At 35.0% G+C, this 21,317-nt stretch overlaps 1 protein-coding gene across 2 annotated transcripts in view; it reads left to right on the forward strand.

Moving 5' to 3' along the window:
- tmem108 (transmembrane protein 108) overlaps positions 1 to 21,317 on the forward strand; it is a 70,103-nt gene that overhangs the window by 35,905 nt on the left and 12,881 nt on the right. For both annotated transcript variants that reach the window (XM_051097939.1, XM_051097938.1), the window contains exon 2: positions 11,806 to 11,889. In XM_051097939.1, the coding sequence (XP_050953896.1) occupies positions 11,850 to 11,889 (40 nt within the window). In that variant the 5' untranslated portion in view covers positions 11,806 to 11,849. The remainder of the gene's footprint in view (positions 1 to 11,805; positions 11,890 to 21,317) is intronic.

The raw sequence follows: 21,317 nt of genomic DNA on the forward strand, positions 1-21,317 counted from the left end.
CATACTCACAGAGAAAAGAACCCACACTCATTCATACACCTACACATGTACCTTTTTATGTGCCATGCTTCGTGACACACACTCTGCTCAAATGTTCTGTTTCTGAGCAGTTTCTGCCTCCCTTTCTAATGCCTTCAATTTTAGATGCAAATTATTTACCCAAGAGCTCTCCACTTGCTATTAAAAGCTGATTCAATGCTTCCGACCTAGCCTAGGTGGTTACTTGTTTGCTGAGTTTTAAATAATTTGTTGAGCAACAAAATTCAACTGATGTCTGTTCACAGCTGTGTGTATGTTGCTTATTTAGTCAGAATGTAGAATCTGAAATATTGGTAATATTAGTCTTAGAGATGCACCATTATTTAAATGTTGGCATTACCTGATTAAACTATTAAACTATAAACTTTTTAAGGCCTTCACAATAATTGAAGACCTTCATTTGCATTTTAAAAATAAAAATTGTCAAGCTACAATTATGCAATTATACAGTTATTCATAAAATTCCATAATGTTTTGATCATACTGCAAAGCCTTACCCTAAGCTGATCAGCTTGACTGAAAGTTTGTTTTTCAAAAGTGAACTGACATTGTTAAGACAACATCTTTTACGAATCATTTAGCGCTTAATCATTTAGCTAAATGTGCTGTTGTGTTGTGTGCTATGAAGGGACATCATTTTGAGAGGCCCGTTGGCTTGGTGTGCTGTTAGAGACTCTGACTCTGAACCAGAGGAAGAGGCGACGGGTTTTGTCGCCTTCCTCGTGGGAGACGTGAAAGGCATGCTGGGAAGGTAATGCACTTTTAATGGCCTGGTGCAGAGCCCTGCAGCTGTGACGGCCCATGTAGCTGCGGCTCTGATTGATTACACGTCTCCCGGGGGCCGGGGGAGAGTGACGCAGCAGCTGCAATTCATCGCGCCGTCAGGGCCGCCGGAGAACCAGTCGTGATTCAGCAGAACACCGCACTGGTATCCACACAGTGCTGCTCATACGGGAGGTGTTATTGTCTAGCCTGGTGATGATTCATTTTTACATATATTCATTTTTAATCTCGGGACATGGATTGGAGTATAGCGTTTTTATTAAATCAGGTCAGCTAAGGTACTGAATACTGATGATGCTGGAGATTATTATGTGGTCATATTTGGTTTTACTCATCGGTTTCATACCTAATGCTCATAAAACATCGAATCTATATGACGTGGAGACGGTTTATATAATAATACTGGAAGATGTGAACAGTGTTGGGGGTAATGCATTACAAGTAATGCAAGTTACATAATCAGAGTACTTTTTTCAAGTAACCAGTAAAGAAATGCATTACTTTTTAATTTACGAGAAAATATCTGAGTTACTTTTTTAAAAAAAAGTAACTCTAGTTACTTTGTTTCCCATGTATTGACTGGCAGCTCTCATGTTGCCATGTTAAGAGAAATCGGGAGTAAGTGTTGTGTGCGTTGTGTAAAAATGATGTTACTGTAGTTGTAGACTATATGGGAACATGCATTTACTCATCTCACTTGCATAAAAACAGTTTCAGTATTGCTCAAAATGAATAAAAACAGTGAAATGCTAACTCAGAATATGACACAAACCTGGAATAATTGGTTACACTTCACAGTAAGGTGTTATTTGCTAACGAACAATGAATAGTACATTTATTGTGTTTGTTAATCTTTGTTAATGTTAGTTAATAAAAATACAGTTGTTCATTGTTTGTTCGTGTTAGTTCGCAATGCATTAACTAATGTAAACAAACACAACTTGTGATTTTAGTAGTAAATTCTGAAATTAACATTAACAAAGATTAATAAATGCTGTAGAAGTATTGTTCATTCTTAGCTCATGTTAACTAATGAACCTTATAGTAAAGTGTTACCGAAATCACTTATGCTTACCAAGGCTTCATTTATTTGATCAGAAATACAGTAAAAACCAATGATGTTGTGAAATATGATTCAATTTTAACATAACAGATTTTTCTTTTAATATTTCTTTTAAAATGTAGTGTATTCCTGTGACAGCAAAACTGAATTCTTCAGTGTCACATGATCCTTCAGAAATCAATCTAATGCTGATTTGGTGATAAAGAAACATTTCTTATTATTATCAATATTGCTTTTTAATATTTTGTGGAAGCTGTAATATTTTTTCAGGATTCTTTAAATAAACAGAAAGTTCAAAACTCATGAAAAACTGTTCATTTAAAATAAAAATCAGCTAGTCACGACTGTTTCCTGAACAAGGTCGCATCTCCGTTGTTTGAACCACATTAGTTCAACAATGTAGGGCCGTTGTTAATGACGTCACCGAGTAATAACTAATGTTATTTAACTGCTTAGAGATCTCTAAAATACCGCTATATTGAACATGGCACCTGATGACTAATTTACTATTTTTTGTTTCCTGTCATTTCGCATTATTTGATGTTTGATTCATCGCGGGTTCCCTTTTACATAATACTCCGGGGTTCCCTTTATGCATTTATGCACGTGCGCACTATTCAAAAAACGTCGCTTGCAGAGGAAGCTTAAAGGAGAAGTCCACTTCCAAAACAAAGATTCACATATAATGTACTCACCTCCTTGTCATCCAAGATGTTCATGTCTTTATTTCTTCAGTCATAAAGAAATTATGTTTTTTGAGGAAAACATTTTAGTATTTTTCTCCATATAATGGACTGCTATGGTGCCCCGATTTTGAACTTCCAAAATGTAGTTTAAATGTGGCTTCAAACAATCCCAAATGCAGTTGTAAACAATCCCAGCCAAGGAAGAAGGGTCTTATCTAGCGAAACGATCGGTTATTTTCATTAAAAAAATACAATTTAAATACTTTTTAATCTCAGACGCTCGTCTTGCCTTGCTCTGCCTGAACTCTGTGTATTCTGGCTCAAGACAGTTAGACTGTATTTTCTCCCTCAACTTCAAAAATCATTCAAAATCATCCTACATCGCTGAAGAAGTGCAAAGTGAACATGCAAAGAAGATCAAACAACCTTAACAAAAAAGGTAAAACAGTGATATATGACGATTTTGAAGTTGAGGGAGAACATGAGATGGGAGTTTTTCGACATACCCTAACTGTCATGAACCAGAACAAAAACAGTCCAGGTGGAGTAAGACAAGACAAGCGTTTGACATTAAAAAGTATATAAATTGTACTATTTTTATAAAAATAACTGATCATTTCGCTAGATAAGAGCCTTCTTTCTCGGCTGGGATCATTTACAATCGCATTTGGGATCATTTGAAGCCGCATTTAAACTGCATTTTGGAAGTTCAAAATTGGGGCACCATAGCAGTCCATTATATGGAGAAAAATGCAGAAATGTTTTCCTAAAAAAATAAAATTTCTTTACGACTGAAGAAAGAAAGACGTGAACATCTTGTATGACAAGGGGGTGAATAAATTATATGTGAATCTTTGTTTTGGAAGTGAACTTCTCCTTTAAAAATACATAGATTAAAATGCATTTATATTTAGATCGAGTTAAAGATATAGATTGTACTGCATTTTAGCTTGCTTATTGTGCCCAAGAGCATAATTTATTGAGCCCATATGTCTTACTAACAAGGAACTATACTTCTAACCACAGGTCAAGAGGTGTAGTTCCAACCACTTAAGTTTGTGACGCTGTTTGAGAATGTTTGTTTGAACTAAGGTTTCGGGAAACACAGAATCGTTGAACTATGTTGGTAACAGCGGAACTTGCGATAGTTGGCTAACAATGATTTTGGGAAACGCACCCCAGGACTGTAAGAGGAGAAGAAAGTTCAACACTCTCTAGCAATACAGAAACAAAGAAACACAAATGTTATGTTTATCTAAAGTCATTTTTGCTTATTAGTATGGTCGATTTGGATTATTAGGTCAGCAGGTCAGCAGCAATGACACTTGTATGAGTCCATAAAGAATATTTGTGTTATTTAACATAATAAATTATGGTAACACTTTACAATAAGGTTCATTAGGTAACATTAGTTAACTATGTTAGTTATGATGAAGTTAGGAAGTATTTGCCTCCTTGTTATTGGTAATATAGTCTCTTGCATTGGGGAGGTAATTTAGTCATTTTTCATGACCTTTTCGCATAGCGTGAGTGAGAAATGACACATGATGACAGCATGAAATGCCAAACATCTGTTTGAATATGTTCTGAGAGGTCACTGCTGGGTTATCAGAGATGCTGGAGCTTGTGTGACATTCCACATGCTTGATTGCTGCCATGATGGGCCTCTCGAACACACATGGAAACAGGAAACACATGCGCAGCGGCTCTGAGTCTCTACATACCTTATCGGTGCCGCATGCTAATCACCATCAGAGAAACAATCATCAAAACTACAAACAAAAGGACTAATTCTCCCTCATCAGGCCTCTTTCTAACCCTCTTGGGATACTTTAAACTTTATCCCGAAGTCTTTTAGAGTTTTAATTTAGTTTAATTATAATATAATGTTTTCAAAATGATTTTGCTCTGTTATTATTTCTAGCTAGAAGCATTAGCATTCACACATTGTACTGAGGTTTGGGCTAAACTGGTATATTTAGCCTTTATTCACTTGATTTGAGTTATAATTGTTTTCAGTTAAGGCTATAAATATTTTCTTTAACAGAAAAAAAAAATGAACACTCTATTATCCATTTTGCCTGTAATTGTTTTATTTACAGTATTAGCAAACAGCATTTTCCGGAGTTCAGATAAAATGCAGATCTTTGAATTGCTCCTGTTCCTTTTCTTAAAGTAGCAACACATCAAACAATCTTATCTTAGACATACAAGACCTTGTTTGTTTCTGCAGAGGCCCAGAGGAAATGACGTCATGTAATACATGGTGAATGTGAGAGTGTTCCAGGTTTAATTGGATTAATGAGTCCTTGTAAACGAATTAGTGAGTGAGTGCAGTCAATATTCCCAGTCAATCAATTTGACTATAGAGAACAAGATACCATGAGAGAGTTGCTCTGACCTCACATTGAACAAGCACATATTGTAATTGAGTTTGTAAATGCTCTCATGACTTCATGTACTGTGTTGTACAGTTTAATTAAAGTGAAATCAAACTTGACCCTCTTTATTTTCTCAATTATGTCACTACACTCAAGTCACTAGTGCATGTTATTACAAAGAAAAAAATCTGTGTTTTCATAATATTTCTTGAAATATAATAACTTTTCCACTCCTGAAACAATTTTTTACTGATGCATAGGGAAGGAAATATAATATTAACTTATAATTTCAAAGTCTAATTTTCCAAATCCAATTAAATCCACAATGAAAAGGATGAATTGTTTCCTCCTGGATAAAAAGTGAAATGTGTAACTAATGCTGTATTGTGTTGTCTTTCATTTATGCATTTGGCAGGTGCTTAAATCAACATGACTAATATTGCATTGAAGGTATGCATTTTATCAGTCCACACATTCCCTGGAAAATGAACATGTGACGAAAGTGTTCTTAGTGCTGTGCTCTATTGGTTTTGGTTTGTTTTGGTTAATTAATGCAAGAATATTGAAAAATAAAGCAAGTTTACACAACTTTTTCAATAACATTCACTAAGGTAGAAGTTATTAGAAAACACTGTAATTATGTTTTCATTAGTAGATGATTTACACTACCGTTGCTGGGTTGGTCTTTTTTTATGTTTTTAAAACAGTGTCTTGTGCTCAACCACATTTATTTGATAAAAACAGTAATATTGTGAAATATTATTATAACTGAACACAACTATTTTCTATTTTAATATATTTTATATATTTAAAATGTAATTTATTAAAACGTACAGTGCCTATAGAAAGTCAGACCTCTTTAAAAAAGTTACTTTATTTGCCATACAGCCTGAAATCGGACCCCATTTCAAATAACTTTTCCAGCTTTATTTACAATTTTGGTCTTACAACATCAAACGAACAACATCATTGAAAAAAAACACAACAGTTCTGCAAATTAATAATAATAATACAAATAAAAATAAACCTGGAATAACAGGTTTGGAAAAGTCATCAGTCCCTTGAACTTTTGCTTTAATTTTAGCCATCAGTCTTTTTGGATATGCCTGTACTAGCTTTGCACACCTTGTTTGGGGAATATTTGCCCATTCTTCCTTGCAGAATTGCTCAAGTTCAGTCAAATTCTGTGGTGAGTTTCAATTGACTGCTCTCTTCAAATCCATCCACAGATTTTCAATTGGATTTAAGTCAGGACTCAAGGACATTCAGCTTCTTATCCTTAAGCCATTTCATTGTTTTGACAGTAGGTTTAGGGTCATTGTCGTGTTGGAAGGTGAATGACCTGCCCATCTTCAACTGTCTAGCAGAGGGATGCAGGTTTTCCTCAAGAATTTGGATGTACTTGGCAGCATCCATTTTCCCTTCAATTGTGACCGATTTCCCAGTCCCAGCTGAAGAGAAACACTCCCACAACATAATGCTGCCACCACCATGCTTCACAGTAGGTATGGTGTTTTGGGTGGTGTGCTGTGTTTGGCAAAAAGCAAACACATGGAGTTCAGTCCAAAAAAGACAGTTTTGGTCTCATCAGACTGTAGCACCTTTTGCCAGAAGGTGTCAAACTCTTCCCAAAATGTGTTTTTGCATAGCGCAAATGAAAAAAGGCTTCTTTCGTGCCACCCAGGCCAGCTTTGTGTACAGCTTGGGAGTTGTCACATGCATAGACTGACCAGACCCAGCCATATAGCCTTGTAAGTCCTTCAAAGTTACCTTTGGTCTCCTGGTAGCTTCTGTTATCAATGTCCTCCACTTCGGACGGATGGCCTGATCTAGGCAATGTGTGGTGCCATACAGTACAGTACTCCAATGGATAGCTAAAGCTTTTGAAATTTTGTTGTAGCCTTCTTCTTACTTATGGTTTTCTTCAACTTTATCCTGGAGATCTTTTGAAAGCACTTTCCCAACCGTGGTGAATTCTTTGCTGTACCATGCACTACTAACAGTGGAATCTTCAAAAAACAGCTTGTTTTTTTTCTGAAGTAATCAGCACCAATACTATTGATGTCAGGTGGGGCAATTAGCCTGGTGTTTAATCTGGAAGCTCATTGCTTGCACCTGAGCAAGTTTATAATGGTATACTCTAAGGCAGGGGTCCTGGAGGGCTGGTGTCCTGCATAGTTTATCTCCAACCCTAATCAAACACACCTAAACCAGCTAATCAAGGTCTTAGGTATACTTAAAACTTCCAGGCAGGTGTTTTGAGGCAAGTTGGAGCTAAACTCTGCAGGACACCGACCCTCCAGGATCAAGTTTAGTGACCCCTGCTCTAAGGAGCTGATCACTGATCACTTTACCAAACCAGGCATTTCACTGATTAATTTTTAATAATCCTCTAAAAAAATGTTAAATGATATTGAAAGTTGAAAATTACTTAAGATTTAATTTATTTTATTTTCCAGGGTGTAATATGACAAAAGGTAAAAGTTTTCACAGGGTTTGGTGATTTTCTATAGGCATTGTAACTTGATTATTTAATGAATAGAAATTTCAAAATATCAATGTTTATTTGAAATAGAATCTTTTGTAACATTATAAATGTCTTTACTGTAACTTTTGAATAGTTTAATGCATCCTTGGTGAAGAAAAATACAAATTCTTTTATATAAAAAAGGGAAAAATGTCACTGTCCTCAAACTTTTGAACAGTAGTGAGGGTAAAACTGTAATTTTTTATAAAGTCATTAAGATTATTGTGTATTTTGCACTTCTTATTAAATTTTAGGTCAAATTACTGTCCGTTTTATTTTTACGCAAAAGCCGTTTTACTCACAGTTGACACTTTGGTGTAAATATATATTCAACTACCACAGTATTTACGTGGTACTTAAAAAAAAACCTCCCTAAACTCACTGGAAATATGGGTAAGAGTTTTGATCAATAAAGCCTAATTTTCACACAATTACTTATAGAATATTATGTTATTGTTAAACAATTTTAACATCCAATTTTAACATACTTTTGAACGTTGTCATCACATATACAGCTTCATATGTGTGAGTTTTCTAATTCAGTAGTTTTGCTCGGTAGCTCACAGAATAAGGTGCTGCACTTAAACGATAAAAAGCACCAGTACGAAAATCATTAAAAAACAACAACACAGCATTCCCCTAGTACCATTTTCTAAAAACAATAATAGAAATAGTACTTTTTGTTTTTGAAAAACCTTCAGTACAAAAGTAGAAAGCAGTTTTGAATGTACCCTGCAGGCACACAACGTCATATGGTTGCGACATCGGCTGACCAAAATACAATGTCAGTTTAACGTATAATGTCATTGTTAATTGGATGTCCAACGCCGACTTCAGCTGACATTGAAATTTGGTTGTTTTTAGGTTGTGCAACCAAAATCCATCATGAAGTCAACGTCAAATTGACAACCTCAGCCTGACATTATATTGACGTCCAGTGCCTGCTGGGTAATATTTTGCTGCCGATACATGGAGTTTTACAAACTGATGAGTTATCCTAAAGCAGACATGCTAGTTTCTCTGTGAAATAGAGACAAGCATAAAGGTAGAAGCGTTCTTATTCCTGTCGGCGGTGGCCTGAGGGGATCCACTGACAGCTTTATTTCACTACGCCATCTCAGCCGACCTTGGCTCATCTCAAAGCCCTTGTCCTCCCAGACAGACAATTTAGAGGTGCTGTCTCAAAACTGACCCGGGACGTCAGCAAACCGTCATCATTAACGTAAACCAAACATCGCCTTGGGAAAGGAGGGGCTGTTTTCTCAGTCTGTTGGCTCAAGGGCTCAAAGCACACGTGGCTAATATTTCCACGTCAAGTTTGATTTTCTCTGCATTGTTCTCACAGTTGTCCTGGCTGTGACGAGATTTGAATATCATTTTCTGTTAGGGTTGCCATGGTGACTAAAGCAGGGTCTCTGCGTGTGCCAGTTGCCATGCAGTGGTTTAGAAAAGAAGTACAAACGCCACTGCATGCTATCTAAAATTTACACAGAGCTGCATCCTGGTTAGTTTACCTTCATTTGGCCCACACGTTCATTTCACGGCCTCTCAATTTGTCTCGTGCTTCTAGTTTTTACTCTACTGACCTCATCTCTGTTGTCAGAGAAAACACGCTCGCGTCTCTTGCCCTCCCGGTGCAGGTGGGCATGACTCACAAATGGACTTTCTTCCTACACAAACTCGCACACACAGCTGCATTTACTGAAAAAGCGTGTCGTGAATCACAGATATTCGCACAGGTGCTGTGATGACGCTGCAGTGACTACTGCGCACACACACAAAATCACAAAAAGCTAGGTGGGTTCATTGATTGAGACGTCATGATCTGTATTGATTGAGAAGTCAGGAAGCTCAGCGGTTGATTTTTTTCAGCTGGCTGTGTTGAACAGTAATGAGATGAACATAATGAGAAACAGGTTTATAACCTCTTGTCTGTTGTACAGGCTGCTATAATAGATAACAATTTGCCCCGGCTGTGAATTGCACTTTGATAGGTAAGGAGAATATTTAAAAATAAATAAATAATTGTACTGAATATGCGCTTGTAGTGTACTTCAAATCTTACAAGTATATTTAAAAAATGTACTTGCAAATAATGTAACATTAATGAAATAAAATGGCAAAATGAAATAAAATGTAAGTGTACTTACAGAAGGTAAGCTTTTATGACTGACTGGCAACACAATTAATTAAATTTGCGAAGTTCACTCTGTAATAATCACAAATAATAAAAATGTACTTTAAAGTACATTTTGTATCACTGTTCTGTTTTTTGTTATGCTTTAAAGAAGTACACTTATTAGAAGTACACACACTGTAGTGAATTATTCAATATTACATTTACCATAAATGATTTACCATAAATGAAATACACGTTAACTATATTTCAACAGAAGTAATTATGAAATTACATGTAAAGACATATTTACGTTCTACTTAAAGGGATAGTTCATTAATTCTCTCATTAATTACTCACCCTTATGTCGTTCCTAACCTGTAAGTCCTTTGTTCATCTTCATAACACAAATTAAGATATTTAATATCCATAGACAGCAATGCAACTACCAAATTTAAGGCCCAGAAAGGTAGTAAGAACATTTTTTAAAATAGTCCATGTGACATCCTTAGTATAACCTTAATTTTATAAGGCTACAAGAATATTTTTTGCACAAACAAAAATATTGACTTTATTCAACAATTTATTTTCTTCTGTTTTAGTCTTTGACGCGTGTTCACAACAGTGTTGTGTTTCAAAAATAAATTTATGTTTTGAAGATGAATGAAGCTCTTACAGGTTTGGAACAACATAAGGGGGGAATAATTAATAGCAGAATTTTAATTTTTGGGTGAACTATCCCTTTAAGTGGGACAAAAAAATTGCACTTAATACAAATTTACTATAATACACTTCCATTTAATTGCAATTAACATACAGTTAGGTGTCCAAAAATCTTACCTTCAGTTCGCACTTAACCCTGTCACCCCCATTTTCTAAAATATGAAAGAGCAACGCAAAAAAGACTTTTGGTAACAAAGGTCAGAACTCCTGTTGTGATGTAGGTTTTGAGGTGCACTCTTGTCATAAATTAATCTATTACTGTTACTGCATGATTTTTAACAAAAAACAGTGGTAAAATATCTATTTAGAAGTCTTAGACCTTTCCAATGATAAATAGTTTGTCATAATTACAATAGGATTTAATTGTAATATAGTGAAGTAAACTTAGGCATCCCTTTGAAGGAACGGGTGACAGTTAAAAGGTTAAGTATATATTTTAAAAGCATTAAAAAAAGTATTATTTAAAAAAAAACAAACAAAACAATTTTACTACACAAAAAGTTAATTTGACCCTTTTGCTCTGATTTATTTATTTATTTATTTTGAGACATTTAAGCCATCTTTTAAAGTCCTGTGAATCTGTTTGAGTCTTATATTTGACATACGTGCTGTATGAGAGCTGTATTTTACTTAGTTGCTTACTTTGTGATATAAATTTAGATTTAATATACATTTACTTAGACTTACTTCTGTTGCCTACAAATCAGTACTGACAAGTTAAAAGGCATTGATCAAAAGGTATTTAGATGTAGTTTTGTTTCTACTTGAGAAATGGCTCGTTTTGATCCAGTGCTTATGAAAGACAGTCAGTTCTTAATGAAAAGATTATAGAAAGGGATCAATGCTGTTCGGTGTATCACGGCCAATGTGGTTGTGTTGGCGAGACTTTTAGATTAGCATGTGATTCAGACTTCCTCTCACCCAGGAGGGCTCAAATCTCATTTCACATACTTTATCGACTCAATATGTCTTGTGCGGTGGGATGCGGTTCCGTCACAGTACCCCAAGGACAAGATGAGAGAGTGACAATTTTGACACCTTGACAATCACACGCAGAAAAGCACACACACATTCATAGACACTTATCTCTTGAGAGAAATGTGTCCATGTCCATTTGCATTTAGCAGTGTGACAGTTTCCCCAGACTGTGAAAGTGTCGGCTCATGTCAAATGCCTGAACACAAGGGAATAACGCTGGAATTTTAATGACAGGTCATATAAATTTCAGCCTGTGTGTTTTGTTGTTTTCAGAGCAAAACTATTTATGTATTAAAACTAAAGTCTTTCATTTTTGGGTTAAGGTCTTTATTGGTTGGCAAACAGACAATCCACAGTGATGGGCTAGTTCCCTCACATGCAAAAATCATGACCCTATTTAATTAAAAATACCCAAGTTCATTATGTTCTTAAAGTTCATTAAACGTTCTGGAATGCAATACCATGATAATCAGATTATGATTAACTCCCGACTATCCTTTGTCCCATAGAGAACCATGAGCACTGTGGAGGAGGAGCCGGACCACATGATACCATGAAGAGAAGCCTGCAGGTCCTGCCCCACCAGCTGCTGAGTAAGTCTCACGTTAATAAATCCATTTAATACTGATAAGCCATTTATACAGTTTTTTAAAGCTCTGTTTCATCATGGTGGTCAACAAAGCGCCCTACAACCCTGCTGTCCCATGTAATAATAATTACAAAACGCTTTAGGGCCTACCTGATCTCATGATGAAATGCATCTGTGGGAACTTTTTCGCAAGACATGAAATACGTACCAATAAGTATATCACTGCAGTTTCCAACAGAAATTAAAGGAGAACCCCACTTCCAGAACAACAATTCACAAATAATTTACTCACCCCCTTGTCATCCAAGATGTGGATGTCTTCAGTCATAAAGAAATTATAGTTTTTGAGGAAAACATTTCAGGATTTTTCCTCATATAATGGACTTCAGATTTTGAACTTCCAAAATGTAGTTTAAATGCAGTTTCAAAAGGCTCTAAATGATCCCAGCTGAGGAAGAAACGATCGGTCATTTTTTGCAAAAAATAAAAATTTGTATACTTTTTAAGCACAAAAGCTCTTGTAGCACAGGCTCTGGAATGCACGTTCTTGAATGATTCGTTCATTTTGATGTGACTCGGGAAGAATGAGTCGTCTCGGGGGGTGATTCATTCAGTCGCGCACGCGCATTTTTCGAGTCGTTCGTTCATCTTATGGGGCTGACACGTGATGAACGAACGACTCAAACCCGAAAACTTGTCAGATAAGAGGTGAGGTGAGCTAATCACAGACTAAAGACCAGGTAAACAATGAATTAATCTTTTCTGTTTCTTATAGCATTATAGTTTTGTCTTGTTTGTAGTGTGATCAGTGTTTAAGCAGTAGATGTGTTAGGGAAGTAACACATAACATTTAATTATATTTTGCTGAAATGAAATAACTCAAAAAAAGTTTTGTTCATTTTGCTGAACGAGACTCAAAGGTCGGAGTCAGTAAAAATGATCCGAACTTCCCATAACTACTACGAATCACTTCTAAGTTCATCATCTATGTTCTCCGGTTCAAAAAGGTAGATCATCCGACATCGTTGTAGCTTTTTACTTGTAATGACTTACTTGCACTTTGTTAGTCTTTGTGCGTTCGCTTTGTAAACTTTCGATGTGATTCAATAGTACGTAGTGTTGTAAACGCGCATCTCAGAGCCTGTGCTACGCAAGCTTTTGTGTTTAAAAAGTATACAAATTTGTATTTTTCGAAAAAAATTACTGATCGTTTCGCTAGATAAGACCCTTCTTCCTTGGCTGGGATCGTTTAGAGCCTTTTAAAGCTGCATTTAAACTACATTTTGGTAGTTCAAAATCGGGGGCACAATTGAAGTTCATTATATGAAGAAAAATCCTGAAATGTTTTCCTCAAAAAACATAATTTTTTATGACTGAAGACAGAAAGACATAAACATCTTGGATGACAAGGGGGTGAGTAAATTATTTGTAAATTGTTGTTCTGGAAGTGGACTTCTCCTTTAACACTAGAGGCAGTAAAACAGCGAGCACTTGTAATCATTTTCGTACACAGGTATGATTACAGCTCCATATGTTTTGCTTTCCGGAGTTGACCCCCGCCAGAGTGAAATGTACTTATTGACATAATTGTGTCTTCATCATGAGATCAGGTTGTTTAGGTCTGTAAAAGTTAACATGTTAACATGTTACTATTATAGTAATTGTCAATATTTAGAATAACATTTTTTTAACTTAAATTTTAATTACACTTTTGTTTTTTTGTTATGTGTTTGTCAGTTTTATTAATTAAATAAGTTTTTACTAATTTTTAATAATTAGCTTTAATTTATTTAGTTTTAGTTATTTTAAATGAAAATGATACCTAGCTGTTTTTTTTTTTATTATTTAATTTTAAGTTAAAGTTTATTTTAAAGTAAAAAAAAAAAAAGGTTTTACTGTTTTAGTCTTATTTATATTACTGTGACATATTATATGTGACAATAGAACACATTTTCATGAAATTAAATGGTTTCTGTTTAGGCTTTATGGCTAACATAACTTCTTTTTCTTACATGGTATAAAAAGTACATCCAATGTTTTTGTGGTTAAGTTGATTAGCCAAGAAAATGTTGCTAATTAAACCAGTTTGAAACCCTGGTGCCCCAAACACCACACCTCTTTAAAAAGAAGGCTCCAAAGGGGTGTTTTTGAGGTGATGCCATAGAAGAACCATGTTTGGTTCCCCAAAGAACCTTTCAGTGAACAGTTCTTAGATGAACCATTTTAAAGAACATTTGAAAAATCTAAAGAACCTTTTTCAACTTCTCCACCATATTTTTGCTGTAAGAGTGGCCAGTTGTAAATTTTATGGGCCTGGCTTCTGATTTCATCTGTGTCCAGTTATATTTAGCTGTACAGAACAGATTGTTTTGCTTGATATTGCAAATTGGTGTGTCTTACCATATTATTTTAATGTATTATCTTAATTACACTGGTTTGTAGTGCAAACAGTTTTACAGTTTACTGCAAGTTGTTATTCTTTTTGTTATTTCCCTATAGCAGATAATGAACCAGAAGTTTTGCCCATAGCGTTACTTCCACTTTGAAAAATAAGGTGGATAAAGAACCTTTTCTGCATTTCAGAGGTTCCATGGATGTTTAAGGTTCTTCATGGAGCCATTGATGCCAATAAAGAACATTAAGCAGTACACCATCAGCCATCGCAGCTATGCTGTCTTAGTCTATTATTCTGACTCTTCTTTACGCAGAACACTTGCAGAATATTAGTATTGGCAACACGCACTTGATATCAGTCTGGCTGAGATCCAACATTAAAGTGTGAAATGTATCAGATACATGAGGTCGGATGGAGAAGTCTTCTTCCATTGTAGAACAACTTTAAAAAGAGATTTCATCACAGCAAATTCTGTTAGATGTCATGTGTAGAACAATCCAACATGATGTTAACAAAACTTAAAAACCTCAGTCAAAAAGTTTCAATGAAAAATACTTTTTTTTTTTCAGGTATATTTTAGCCATTTGTTCAAACTGATGTCAGTGGAGTTCTGTCTGGGGAAAAAAAGTATTTTTTTCCCCAGACTTAGAGACTTGGAGAGATAAAGGTTATTTTTCTATATGAGTGTTCAGAGTGTTTCCCAGCTGAGCCCTGTCTGACCCGAGGCTGTAGAGACAATGTGGTTCTGGTGTCTCTGCAAGTGGCTTTAAAATATGTCCGTATATGTTATGTGAAGTGTTTAGTAATCATAGGTATTCATACTAAAGTGTAAATTAAAATATTTGACACCAAAATATGCATATTGGATATGAACAATTTTAAATATATACAAATGTTTAGTCCTTTTAAAACAATAGTACTGAATATATTAGATTAATTAATCATTGTGTTTTCAATGCATTTGATTTAAGGTGCAGTATTTAACTGTTTTTTTTGAAGAAATGAATTTTATTCAGCATTATGTATTATTAGACAGTAAAGACATTTACAAAAGATTTTTATTTCAAAAAAATGCTGTACATTTGAACGTTATATCTGTCAAAGTATCATGAAAAATGAAACACAACTGTTTTCAACATCATTAGTCATAAATGTTTCATGAGCACCAAATCAGCATATTAGAAAGAGCTCTGAAAGATCATGTGATACTGAAGACTGGAATAATGGCTGAGAAAATTCAGCTTTGCCATCACAATACCATTTTAACATATATTAAAATCGTTAAAGTTAAGTAATAACATTTGGTAACACTTTATTTTAAGGTGACGTAGTTACACGTCTCTACATGTACTTATTTTAATAAAAACAGTAATTTATGCATAATTACAAGTAACCAATCCTAAACCAAACCCTAACCATAACTGACCTATTGGTAAGCCCCGCCCCCTTTAGTTACTGTCACTCACTTAGACAAAAAAATGGAGTTGCTAACTGGCTTACAATGGCAGCTCTCAATGCTTCTTCTGAGTTCTGGTCTGATACTCAGCTGCTATTGGCTCATCTTCATTCGAGGGGAGGGGCTTACCAATAGGTCAGTTCTATAGTACATGTGGTACTTATTATAGTAATTACAAGGTAACTACATGAGCTTAAAATAAAGTGTAACCTATTTCACAATATTAGTTTATGCTAAATAAATGCAGCCTTAGTGAGCATAAAAGACTTTAATGGATCTTAAAACATTAATAGATCTTACTGACCCCAAACATCTTGATATGTATGTTAGTACATGTTAATAATAAGTAATACTTAACATTTATCAGGATATTCGTATATACTGCTATATGTTAAGATGTTTTGTGTTTTAAACCTGCCTGTGTATATGAAGAGTTCAGATGCAAAACCCTCTAAATCCATCTGACATTTTTCTTCAAAATAAGCATTTTTATCAGGCTCCTATGAATAGGTTTCTATGTAAGTACTGGCACTTCTAATTGAGCTGAGGTTGAGATTTAGCGAGTTTTAATTAAAAGTATTTGATGGACGTATACTATGCGTCAAAAGCATTCACTTCAGCAAGTATCATTATCTCATTTTTGACTGAGGTAGCTTTTAGCTGGTTTTGCATGAACTCTTCATAGGTAAATATATAATTTATATACATTGCATGTTTCAGCATACTGTACATATAAATTTACAAACATTACACACCAGCACCTACAAATACTAATCAAAATCAGACTGGAATGCCAAAGTTTCACTGCATTGTAGGCTGATAATATTTTGTAAATGTAAACGTTCTTCTTAATTTTGTTGTGTGATTACCTCAGCTACTATCCCAAAACATCATAATTAAATGCAGTTTGCAATTGCTGCTCTGCAGCATACCAGAGTCCCTCTGGTGTGGCCTGAGGTTAAGAGCTTTGCTCGAGGGCACAGTGATGATATTTCAAAGATCAGCATGTGTGGGGTTTATATATGCAGTTTTAGTTACCAGCTATTTTAACCCCTTATACACATTGCTTTTAAGTCAAGTCACTTGTATTTAAATAGCACTTTTTACATTACAGATTGTGTCAAAGCAGCTTCCCTGATAGCACACGTACATCAAGTCAAGTCAAGTCACTTCACCTTTATTTATATACTGCCTTTGACAATACAGAATTGTGACAAGGCGGCTGTACAGTATTATATAGGAAATAATACATCAACAATGCCATGGGCAACAATAAACACTCAATTTTCAGGTAAAGGTAGTTAATCAAATACAATAAAATAAAATACAATATCGTGTGAAGAGAAAGTGTGAAGAGATCACAGAGACATCACAGAGACGTCTATTTGATGTCTGCATTTACATCTGGAAGACGAGTGTTGGCTCATCTGAGAATACGTCTATAGGACATTTCTTATCAGATGTCAAATAGACGTCTATCAAATGTCTTTAAGATGTTTATGATTTAGAATGGATGTAAAACTGACATCTTACAGACATCTGTCAGATGTTTGTACAGAGCACATGCTTTCCAGATGAAGTGATCTTTCACAGACATCTTGCAGACGTATGTGTGCTATCTGGGATTAGACTGGTAAATGCTGATAATGCAAGAGGACAATAGTAAACACTCATTTTTTCAGTCTTCAGTTAAAAGTCAATTCATCATTTGATTCAGTGATGCTCGTCCAGCTCAGTTCAGTTTAAATAATACCTGTGCAATCAGGTCGACAATATTGCCAGAAATTAAGTGTCCCCAACTAAGCAAGCCAAAGACGACAATGGCAAGGAACCAAAACGCCATCTGTGACAGAAATGGAGAAAAAACCTTGGGAGAAACCAGTGTTACGAACCCCGTTTTTAGAATGCTTGTTCGAGAAGGGATTCGATAACATAAAAAGGACACGCGAGACCATGTATTAATGGCCCACGCGCCACTTTCAACCACAGACAACAAACATAATAAAGAATTACATCGGAAAAAGAGGATAAATTCAAACAAATATACATACACATCAACAACACATGAAAAGAAACCTCAAAAAGAACACAGCTTGTCGGAGACTGGATTGGCAACAAGACTCGCACGAAGGCAGCTCTACATCAACAGCCAAATACATACAGAGCTTCACGACAATTGCGAGTCATGCTCAGAACAGAGCTTAAGGGTGACTGTGCTGGAACCCAAGAGAGAGCCACACACTCAACCTCGACTTCCGCCTTCTTTTCAGCTTAGAACATCCCAACAAAACAAGCCGCAGGTGTGTAAGGGCGGCGCTCAACCTCGGGGGAAGAGAATAACCCAAATTAATACAAAGAAAAAGTACACGAAGCCCACAAATAACAACAACAAAACTTTGACCGTAACACCAGGCTCAGTCGGGAGGCCAGTTCTCCTCTGGCCAGACGAAACCAGCATGATGTGATATAAGTTTAACATGTATGAAATTGGCAGTTTCCTACCAAAGCAACTTGCGTCAGAATCGAAAGGATCTTCCCAAACCTGCCAATTAGTAGGGGCGTCCACTTTCCTTTGGCCACAAACTGTGCTAGTTATGTAACAAGTGCAGTTCATGAGTCATAGTTGGTGTTGAAACTAAATAGTACTGATAACAAGTGCAATTTTATTTGTCTCACTGTCAGTTTGTTTGTTTCTTTCGTGTCTATCTGTTCATCAGCTCATCTGTAGGGATGGCACCATTTGTTTAAAGTAAACTGAATTTAGCTGATGGCTTTCTCATGCAGTTAAGTCGTGATTGCTGTTCTCCCTCAATTGCAGATGGCATTGTGAGGCCATCTGAATAAAATAGCTTTTGCCAAATAACACCCTAAATTGGAATTCAAAAGCAATGCGCCTTCAAAAGTCTCAAAGGCAGAAAGTGTTTCACTGCATGGCCGTTATTTCATTGTCACAACTATTTCGGGCAGCCGTAGCCCAGTGACATTACTTATGTGTTGAGAATTTCCTGTTTAAAGTGTTTACTTCCTGTGCAGCCAAAGTAATTTGTTAGTGCCCCTGTAAATGACAGACTTGATGTATTCGGTAAACAAATTGATTCCTTCAGTGCCCAGTGCATCTCGCTCGTCCGCCTTCCTGATTGGATAAACATCCGAAAGTTCAGAGGCATAGCAGAGGACCAATGCAACGTAAATCTCACAAACAGGAAGCCATTATCAGAGGGTGTTATGGTTCCCGCCTTATCTGTGAGCTCACATCTGCACCACCCTGCCCCTCCCTCAACAAAGGAAGTGCCCAAAGCGGCCCACAATTCTCTGGGGGTAACGATCCCTAACTTTAAAGACCACGGCTCCCAAAGAGAAACCAGTGGAATTTATTCATTGGTTGGATTCATTGTTTTGGTTTTGTTCACATTTATAGCTTAAAATAATCCTTTGTGTGACTGTCAAAGAGAGATTTTGTTTGGCGTCTCACACTGTCAACAACTAAAATGTGGAAAACAAGGGAGACTTTGGGAGCTTTTTAGCTGTAGAGATTTTTTTTAGTCAGAGAGATTTTGTAGTTTAGATTTTGTAGTTAACAGAGATTTTGTCTCTGTTTAAACATGGTTTTCCAGTAAAACCTGATTCGATCACAAATAGTCAGCTAAAACAGATTGCCATTTATAGTACATCTGGTATTTACATGCATCTCAAATGTGTTCTGTCAATATATCAGTGTGGTACAGATTCTAATATTATAAAACTAAAACCTCATTAATCACTACAATTCTGGTGAGAAAAACATTTATTCATTATTTATTAGGAAAAATTGACTACTGTTTGGGATTAGTAGATTTTTTATTTTTTAATGTTTTGAAGTATTTACAGTCACCAAAGCTGCATTTATTTAATAAAAAGATTAAAGTAAAAATTATAATATTGTGAAATATTATTGGTATTTTTGAACTGTTTTTTATATTTTACTGTTTTTGAACAGTAAGAATTTTAATGTTTATTTTAAAAAAGTCTCTTTTGCTTACCAAGCCTGCACTTATTTGATCCAAAGTACAGAAAAAAAACAGTAAAATTTTGAAATATTTTTTTTTATAAAAAACTGTTTTCTATTTGAATATATTTTAATTTATTCATGTGATTTCAAAGCTGAATTTCCAGCATTATTACTCCAGTCACATAATCCTTCAGAAATCATTCAAATAATCTGATTTGCTGCTCAAAAAAGATTAATAATAATTATTATTATTATTATGTTGAAAATTCTGAGTAGAATTTTTTCTGGTTTCTTTGATAAATAAAAAGTTCAGAAGAACAACATTTATCTGAAATTGAAATCCTGTGTAACATTATAAATGTCTTTATCATCACTTTTGATCAAGCTTATTTGCTAAATAAAAGTGTTAATTTCCATAATTTCTTCACCAAAACTAAATAAATGGCTTACATTTTAAAATATATTCAAATAGGAAACAGTAATTTAAAAAAATATATCACATAAAAATATATAAATATTTCACAGTATAACTGCTTTTGCTGTACTTTGGATCAAATAAATGCAGGCCTGGTGAGCAGAAGAGAATTCTTTAAAAAAACATTAAAAATCTTACTGTTCAAAAGCTTTTGACTGGTAGTGTACTTCAGTATATTTTAAAATTAAATGAAATTTCTGCAGCCATTACTCCAGTCTTCAGTGTCATGTGATCATTCAGAAATTTTAATATGTTGATTAATGATTGGTGCTCAGGAAACATTTTAATGTTTAACAGTTGTGTTAATATTTTTGTGGAAATTGTGATGTGTGTTTTTTTTTTTTTTGGAATTCTTTGAAAAAATTAAAGTTAAAAAAAAAAAACCCATATATTTGAAATTGCAATCTTTTGTAATGTTATAAATGTCTTTACTGTATTTTTAAATATTTTTAATCAGTTTAATCCCTCCTTGCAAAATAAATGTAATTCCTTAAAAAAAACAGAAAATATCAGACTGACCCCAAACTTTTTGTTTTATTTTGTGTGTGTGTTTGTGTGTGTGTGTGCGTGTACTTGTTTTTGCTACATTGTGGGGACCAAATGTCTCCACAAGTAGTAAAAGTGGCCTGCAGTCCCCACAATGTTAAAAAATTATTAAAAATAGTAAATGATCTGAAAATGTAATGACTGAAAGTGTAATGATGCAAACATGTTTTCTGTAAGGGGTAGGTTTAGGGTTGGGATAGGGGATAGACAATATTGTATCTATAGAAGTCTATGAAAAGTCCCCACAATTCACAAAAACAAACGTGTGTGTGTGTGTGTGTGTGTGTGTGTGTGTGTGTGTTAGTAGTGTATTTATTTTATTTTATTTTTTCTTTATTTTCTGTATTTAAGGTACAGAAAATCAAATTTTATTACTCTTTCCCTATACGGATGTTAACACCAGGTGTAAACTTAGAAGGTTTCTGCATCTTACGTAATAGCTTGTTAGACTTTTGTCTCAAGGCTAAAGGCGTAGCCCACTGCAGAATACTAATTTTAGCTGGTGTCCCAGACCAATTAATGTGACAGAGATTAAACACCATTTATGGAAGACTGAAGGGTCGAGGGAGGAT

The sequence above is a fragment of the Labeo rohita genome, chromosome 24 (genome assembly GCF_022985175.1).
Source record: "Labeo rohita strain BAU-BD-2019 chromosome 24, IGBB_LRoh.1.0, whole genome shotgun sequence".
Taxonomy (NCBI): domain Eukaryota; kingdom Metazoa; phylum Chordata; class Actinopteri; order Cypriniformes; family Cyprinidae; genus Labeo; species Labeo rohita.